The sequence below is a fragment of the Eurypyga helias genome, unplaced genomic scaffold (assembly GCF_000690775.1).
Source record: "Eurypyga helias isolate BGI_N326 unplaced genomic scaffold, ASM69077v1 scaffold21582, whole genome shotgun sequence".
Lineage (NCBI taxonomy): Eukaryota > Metazoa > Chordata > Aves > Eurypygiformes > Eurypygidae > Eurypyga > Eurypyga helias.
Genome location: NW_010234362.1, coordinates 23,823 through 31,965, shown reverse-complemented (window position 1 = coordinate 31,965; position 8,143 = coordinate 23,823). Strand labels below are relative to the sequence as shown.

The window sequence follows — 8,143 nt, the reverse complement described above, 5'->3', positions numbered from 1 at the left end:
CCCGTGCAGGCCTTGGCCGCAGATTCGGTGGTGCCTCTCCCAGTCCTTGTGCTGGCAGAAGGAGCCGCAGTACCGGGCGATGTTGCAGCCGCTGCACGTCTCGCTGGCTTTGCGACCGCAGTTCCAGCAGCTCTGCAAGACCAAAGATGCGGCGCTTTAACGTGGCTTTAGTTTCCGAGAGCTGCAGGACGGGGCCGACTCAGCAGCCCCGCAGGGACTCGTCACCCCCTTCTGGTCTGGATTTAGTGCTAAAAACGAGCAGTCCCTGAATTCCTGCTATTCCACAGCCCTCTGCCAAGGGTACTATCCCCTGCTCTGCTCAAAACCGCCTGCCAGCCTGCACTGGTCACACCCTCTCCCCCAGATCCACCCAAAGGCACAGAGGAAACAGCAGGCAAGGACCCAAAACCAGGCTGCAGATGCTGCTATTCCGTCTTTTTATTTCCTGTTTTAAGCAGCTCCGTTCTGGTTTCACTCCCAGCCAAGTGCTCTTGGCAGGGATTACGGCGTGCTGCACAGGCACCGTTTGCACCCTGCCCGGCTGCACAAGAGGTCAGAGCAGGCTAATTTGGAAGAGAAAAAGCTCATGTGAAAGCCTCGAGCCAGGTGGAAGCGCTGCCAGAGCCGGAGCTTCAATCTGGACGCGGAGCAAAGCCCCTCTGGCCGGCGGGAGGGGTGTCAGCTGGTGGGCTTAGGGCCTGCCACCGCCTCCCTGCAAGCACAGGGGCAAGGGGCCAGGGGGGCTGCAGCTGCTCCAAGGAGGGGAGCAGGCAGGCTGCCCTTCCTGCAGCTGGGCTCCCACGTTACCCGTCGCTTTCCTGGGAAGCGCAAGTTGAAGCACGGCCGCCGGAGCCTGCCTCCTCTCACCCTGCCCAACGGGGCACCGCAGCAGGAAAGCGGGGCGGTGGGAGATGCTGACCTGCGTCCAACAGCCCCGTGGTGGGGAAGGCCAGCGAGATTCCCTGCTCCCGGGGCAGCACCACCAGCTCCCGACCACGATTTACGGGCTAGCTGCGAAGCGCCAAGGCGAGCTGGTTGGAGCAAGCTGCTCCGGAGCCTTCCAAGAGGAGCAGGACTCCCGACCAAAACAAACCCCACCGAAGCCTGTGGTAACTCTTGGAAAACCAGGTCAGCCCTTAGCGCTGTTTACACGCCAAGGGGTGTCTTTAAAGCGTATTTCAAAGGTTACACGGCGTGCCAGAGCACGCAGCAGCCTGTCAGCGCGGCCTTCAGAGAGGAGCTCTGGGTGCTGGGGAGACGGGCTCACGCTGGCAGGGGGATGCTTGGCTGCTCCCCAGGCCCCGCACTGCTCGCAGGGGCAGTTGGAGGAGGAGGACGCTCCTCCAGCATTCCCCTAGGGAGAAATCATTGCTTCTCTTGTTTCTTCCCATGGCTTCCCGAGCGGTTCCACCCACTCCCATCACGTGTTTACAGCCTGGTGCATTCATGCCTTAATCAGGACACGGTACAGAGATGCTTCTCGAATGCCACCTCATCTTTCCGTGGCTCCTGCCGTGCACAGGGCTCCCGGCACCAGGCCGTCCCCCGCCCGCTCAGCGAGGTGGGCTGAAACCCCCCGGCAGGGCACGGACCTGCTGCCCACACAGCCCCAGCGACGTTAACTCCACCTTCCGGTCACACTTCTGCCGGGCAGGAACAAAGCCTCTGCTCGTGCATTTCTGCAGAGAAACTAAACCCAGCAGCAGCCGCATAGGTGGGACGGGGCGGCACAGGAATCCGGTAAGCCACAGGGAAGGTAGTTCATGCCTGAGGAGTAGAAGTTCTCTGAGACACCCATTCAGCAGGTGCTGCTGCCCCTGACAAACCCAGACTCATCCCTTCTTTTTCAACCTGCAGCTCTCACTCCAGTTCCCGAGGCTTTCCGTAACGCGGGGACGGCCACCTCGCACAGATGCTTCCTGCCCATCCCTGCACCTATGGGAACGGCGTGGCGAGAGACTGGGGAGCCCATTTCTGGAGATGAGGTGACCCCGCACTGCCCGGGGCCGTGTTTCGGAGCCAGTGAAACACCATCCAAGCCAACGTACAGGCACGCGGCTACTCCGCACCGACACGGGGCGTGGTGGAGACCAGCAGGCACGTGGAGCTTCACCCGCAGCCCAGTTTCTACTCTGTGCTATTTTAAAGCCCATAAACAGCAATTCCTCTTCTGCACGGATCTAGTACCCCACAACAGCAGATTTCTGAGCTAGAGAGCTGCATCCACCAGCATCCCTTTCCCTTGGCTTCCACACCTCCCTCAATCCCAAGAAAACCCGGGTCGTTACACTGGGTCCAGTTCACGGTGCCCAGTTGTGCCGTCACATGGCTGTCACACACATGTGGGTGCTGCAGACACCATTTGGGCGGATTCCCCTGCCAGCAAAATCAAAAGGTTTTGGTTTTTTTTACAGTATCAGTGCATCCCTTTAGCTACTGACTGGAGAGACTTTTGAAAGGAAGAGGGACGGGGGACCTGCAGCTCCGAGTCACTGCCAGGCAGGACCTGGAGACCCTGCGAGCCTGTGAAAGTCCCTCCCGAGGATGTCCCCTGGCACCTCACCTCCGTAGATTCCTCCTGTTCGTTTATCACTAAGAAAGCATCCTCGGTGGCCTGGCGTTTGGCATCCGCGATGGTCTGCTCCATCCGAGCCCTCTCGGAGGCAATCATCTCAAACGCCTTCTGCTCGGCCTCCGCCACCGCCTTCTGCACCTCCGACATGGCCTGGCGCTTCACCTCGTTCACGGCTTCTTCTGGAAGAAAAGAGCAGCTGCAGCCACCCGCCCGGGGAGCGGGGTGAGCCGCTGGGAGCCTGAGATGCAGCAGCACGTCCCCCGCGGCCGGCACGCCTGCGGGTCACGGTCAGCACCAGCATCGCGACCAGGATGCCCACATCGTCGTGCAGAAGGAGCAGAGCCCTACGGAAAAGCCAGGCTGGGGGCGTTGGTAGGCAGATGTGCACATCCTGGGGCATGCCTGCAGCTGGGCTTCTCCAGTTTCTGCAGAGCAAATCTGCAGCATCTGTGTTTACCTCAACCGAGCCGGCACAATCCCTCACCGAGGTTACTAGCAAACACTTACCAGCTTTTTTCCATATCTCTTCAGTGACGTAGCCTGTTCCTGACCTGCTGCTGAACTCCCGCAACGAATCTGCTGGAATGAGGAACACAGGGAAAGGTTGGCAAAGTCTCGTCCCAGCCGACTGCTGCTTAAGTGCCCGGCAGTACCTTGCGGGGCTGGGCAGTGTTAACCAGCTAAATCCCAAAGCAGAGGATTCCTACAGTTAAAGCCGTTCATCAAACACTCAGATGACAAATTACAACATTTAATTAGTGCCTTGCATAATTTATGACGCTGTACAACCCATTTCCATCTCCTGGTACGCTACAGCAGCAGGCGATGCTCACACACGCCATCAGACATCCGCGCCGTCCGGCAATCTGAGCATCAATCTGTACGACCAGCAGTTGGCGTTAAACCGGCACTTCCCGCTCCTGGGGCTGTCCAAAGGCCTGAGCTGATGGACAAACCTGCAAGACCTCTTAGGGCACGAGGTGCCTATGCTCCCCAGCACCCCTAAGCCCACGACGAGCCTGCGCGACACACGGGGACCCCCAACAGCCTGCCATCGCATGGGGAAGCTTTTCAGAAGCCCCATTCTGTGCTCTATTCCCATCCCCTTTTTTAAGGCTTCAGAGTAACTTTCTGAAGGGTCAAACCCAACACTGACTCATGTCAGAGGCTGGTGGGAGAACCAACTGGTCACGAAACACCTCGATACAGCCGGGGTAGGAGCCCTGCCACCCCCCGGGCTCGCCGCAGGCTGCTCTGCAGTTACAGCTGGAGCCACGAGCGCTGGCTTCTGAGAAACTCGGATTAGTAACTTCTGTTTCAGTTCCTTCTGCTTGCGTACTTGTTATTGTTTCCCCAGGAAATCACTCATTCTTGCTGTCTGGGAACTATCTAAACTTCTTCAGTTGCAGCTAAACCTGGGCCGGGGCTCTGATTTGGATGGTTCTCTTTGACATGCGGGAGGATTCACTCTATTTTGTATACAAACAAGCTGAATATATATCAAATTAAGAACTTTAGTTTGACATTTATTCTTCTTGTTAGAAAACATCCATTTTTTATTATTGAATGATCAGGGTTTTTTTTTTTTCAGCACTTGATTTGCAGCACGTTTGGTTGGATGGAAATCAGAATTACATCCAAACGCACAAACCCAGCATTTTAGACTTGTGTTTTGTCTAGGGCCCAAACCCCTGCACAGTGGAGGGAAAAACCAGTCAGCTTTAATGAAGCTGACTCATGATGCACAACCAGAATTACCAACTCGGGCAGCAGTTCTTACACTACAGCAGTCTTCGGCATCTGCAGCGTCAGACCTTGACATTTAAAATCCGTCAGGCCAGACTGGAAGGGGAAGCAGGGTGGAGACAACCACCTCTCCTGCCTTTTCACCCTCCGGTTTCTCAGCTCGGAATGGACCTGCCTGGTCTGGCCGGCAGGTTGGGCTCAGCGACAAGGCACACGCTCTGCTCCCGGCACCGGCAGAAGGTGCTGCTGCTGCCCAAAGGGCCCCCAGACGGCAGCCAGCGCTGCTTCCCACCGCTCACCCTGGAGCTCCCAGTGACTCTTCTCTCCTCGCAGCTCTGAGAACAGCCACGCACTGCTTAACCATTCCATTTATATTATAATTGGGATATATTATCATCCCTTTATGCCTCACGTAGCTTTGTCATAATTAGACGCCTACCTAAGGCGGCCCTGGCACAGCTCGCCCCCCCGCGCTTACCGCTGCCCAGGGAGTCGGAGCTGCTGGGGCTGTGCTGCCTGGAGAGGAGCTCGCTGCCCGCCTTCCGCGGCTCGGCCGTCTCGCTGCACCGCCTCTTCCAGTAGTTGAGCTCTTCCCGGTCGGCCTCCTGGCAGCGCCGCAGCACGGCCATCGAGCGCCGCGTCTTCTCCACCATCTCCATGATGCAGTTCAGTGCCTGCGGGGGGAACGCGCTTTCAGCCTCCGCAATTTTTCGTCAGAGGTACGGCAGGAAAACGAAGCACGAGGTCACTGGACAGGAAGAGGCTGTGAGCACGGCGTTTGGGATGATGCAGGCCCGTACCCACGCGTGCAGCAGCGATGCTGAGCAGCGCCGGCGGGGAAGGAGGTGATCGCGCTGTGGGGCGCTGGTCGCCGCAGGAGGTTTAGGGCCACGCTTCTAAAGGCGGAGGTGAAAAAACCCCACCTTCCTACGGGAACAGGGTGTCCATGCAAGGGCTGGCTGTGATCCTGTTGCCAGCTCTCCACAGACACATCCCAGCTCACAAATACTCAGCTGCAGGGCCTGTCCTCCACACCCCTCCCCAAAACATCAGCTTTAGAGCATAAGCAGGCACAGGGTCTCTGCATTTGTGATGAACGTTGAAGAGAGAGACAGAGACCTTATAGCACCTTCCAGTACCTGAAGGGGCTACAAGGAAGCTGGGGGGGACTTTTTACAAGGGTCTGTAGTGACAGGACAAGGGGTAACGGGTTTAAATGGAGAGTGGGGAGGTTTAGATTAGGTATCGGGAAGAAGTGCTTCCCGGAGAGGGTGGTGAGGCACTGGGACAGGTTGCCCAGAGAAGCTGTGGATGCCCCATCCCTGGATGTCTTCAAGGCCAGGCTGGATGAGGCTTGGAGCAACCTGGTCTAGTGGAAGGGGTCCCCGCCCATGGCAGGGGGGGTGGAACTAGATGGTCTTTAAGGTCCCTTCCAACCCAAACCATTGGATTCTGTGATTTCAATCCCATGTCTTTGGGGGAAACACTCCAGTGGAGTGCTTGGATGAGCAGCCTTGCTCAGAGGGAAGAGACAGACTGCAGAAAGCCTGCCAGACATACCACGCCTTGCTGTCGGTACCTAGCTGAGGCCCACAGAAGGCTGTCAGCCCAGGAAAAATGTCCTTAAACAATAATGATTGCTTATTCTGTAAGCTCCACATCCCTGCTGCATGCAGCACGTCTACCTGCTTGTCAGTAGAGTGCTGCAGAAGAGACCCGTGTGGGGACAAGGTCCCGTTGGGTCGCTCGGGCAGCCAGGGAAGTACGGGGCTGCACTCTGCAGAAGCTCCCAGCTCCAGACACCTCGTCCAGAGTGACCTGGGCTTCCACTGACTGTGGGCAGAGAAAACCTGCCAGGACAGTGCTACTGCTCCTGTCTGCCCTCCCCACCATCCACCTTTCTTGTGGTGGCCCCTAGGAAAGGCTGGGTACGGTATGAGCAAGGGAGCGGGTGGAGCACTGGGTCGCTATGTCCCACAGAGCTTCCCACACCTCTGGCTGTTCCTTACGTGATCGAGATGCTTCCACTCGTCTGCCCACTCTCGCTCTGTTAGGCGGTGGTCCACCAGCTCGTCCTGGTAGCCTCCATTCAAACCTGCAACAAACCACGGAGTGATGCGACGGAGCAAGCGCTCTCGGTGCCAGGAGAGGGGAGGGGGCCCCCAAGCAGCTACATAGGGCTGGGATTTTAAAACCCATCTCATGGAGGTGGCTCTAAAGGGGCAATTCCATGCCAGTGCTTTTATCCTTCTCTGCGTCGCTGTCTTGGGAATGCAACAATCCACTGGTGGGTCTGGATCTAACCCTCCTGGGGAGCCGGGTCCCTGATTATAAACCCACAGGCACTCACGATGCAGCTGCCCCGCTGGAAATATGGCATGTGCCTCCCACCCACCCCCAGCGAGAAGCAGGGCCAGGGGGCCAGATCTGCTCTCCTGCTTTAGTAATCCTGGAAAGATTGATTCCTATTTCCCTGCCCTCCATCCTTGCCCTGCTGCCTTGGCTACACTCAACCCATACACTGGGTCCTTCCTCCTCATCCTCAGTGGCTCCAGCCTTCACACGCATACAGGGAAACACAAACTCTCAATCTTCTCTTTTTTAACCTCTCACAGTCAGTTTTTTCTCTGAACCCCCCAGAAAATCTCTGCTGAGAACGTGCCCAGCACTACACAGCTCCGGGCGCCAGTGGCCAAGCAGGGACCGGTGCCAAAGCCCAACTGCTGGACCTCACAGCTCCTACGGCTAAAAGCCCTCCAGGCCTTCTCACCAAGACCGCTGTGCCTGTCCCGAATCTCTCTGTGCTCCAACATCTTGCTGGGGTCCCTGTAGAGGTGGGAGGTCGCGATATCTTCCAAGGTGTAGTGCTGGAGGGGGGGTGGGGTGGGGTGGAACTGCCCCCCGGGGTTCATCAGGGGGATTGTCAGGGCAGGGCTGTGCCTGGGCGCGGGGCTGATGGTGCACACCCTCTTGGCCGGGGGCTCCGTCGGCAGCGGATCCCTCTCGAAGCTGCCGTCTTCCCTCCTGCAACACACGGGCAGAGAGGGGTGCGTTAGCATCGCGTGAACGGACGCGGAAAGGGAAAGATGCGGATTTCGAATGCGCGGGGTTTGGGCAGCGATGATTTCAGTGGGGGGTAAAGGAGGGAGCTAAGCCAAACACCCTCCACTTGCGAGCAAGTCCACAAAATGCCCTGTCGAAGAAAACGTTCAGGATGCCCCAGCGCTGTGATTCATCTTCCTGAGCATGACCTAATTACAATTTCACAGTTCTTATAAATTTGAGGCATGCTCCACAGAATTACATAACAACTTTTAACTTGGAATAAAACGTGGTGGAAATGCACTGTATCCTTCTCAGCCCTTCAGTGCCTCCGCTCGCTGCCTGGGGAGGCGGAGAGCCCTCAGCTCCCCAGCTCCTGCTCTTCAGTGCCACCCAACAGTCCCTCTGGGACAGAACCTGCTGAAAGAGGATCCCAACCTGAATTTGCAGTGCAGGAGGAACAATCATTGGTGCCTTGTTCACAGGGACAGAACCTGCTGAAAGAGGATCCCAACCTGAATTTGCAGTGCAGGAGGAACAATCATTGGTGCGTTGTTCACACCCAGAATAGCTGTTGGGAGCGATCAAATCCTACAGTTTAGCCCTGGATGCTGCTGCAAACTTTGACAGCAGCAAAGCTGAAACAAAAGTCACAACCTGGAGAACACAACAGAGCGAAGAAAGCTGGTTTTACCTGTCCGGACTGTGCCTCTTCCCATTCCCGTTCACCTCGATCAGGAGCTCAGAGGAGTCAGCGGGGGACGTGGTGTTCGTGTTCAG

At 57.2% G+C, this 8,143-nt stretch overlaps 1 protein-coding gene across 1 annotated transcript in view; it reads right to left on the bottom strand.

Moving 5' to 3' along the window:
* Nucleotides 1-7: 7 nt before the first annotated feature.
* CBFA2T2 (core-binding factor, runt domain, alpha subunit 2; translocated to, 2) overlaps nucleotides 8-8,143 on the bottom strand; it is a gene marked incomplete at its 3' end in the record, with an annotated part of 15,468 nt that continues 7,332 nt past the window's right edge. Inside the window, exons 4-10 of the mRNA XM_010146405.1 lie at nucleotides 8,058-8,143; nucleotides 7,092-7,345; nucleotides 6,331-6,416; nucleotides 4,800-4,995; nucleotides 3,083-3,154; nucleotides 2,564-2,754; nucleotides 8-132 (exon numbers count right to left, since the gene is read on the bottom strand). The exon at nucleotides 8,058-8,143 is cut by the window's right edge and continues 132 nt beyond it. Of these exons, the coding sequence (XP_010144707.1) occupies nucleotides 8-132; nucleotides 2,564-2,754; nucleotides 3,083-3,154; nucleotides 4,800-4,995; nucleotides 6,331-6,416; nucleotides 7,092-7,345; nucleotides 8,058-8,143 (1,010 nt within the window). The remainder of the gene's footprint in view (nucleotides 133-2,563; nucleotides 2,755-3,082; nucleotides 3,155-4,799; nucleotides 4,996-6,330; nucleotides 6,417-7,091; nucleotides 7,346-8,057) is intronic.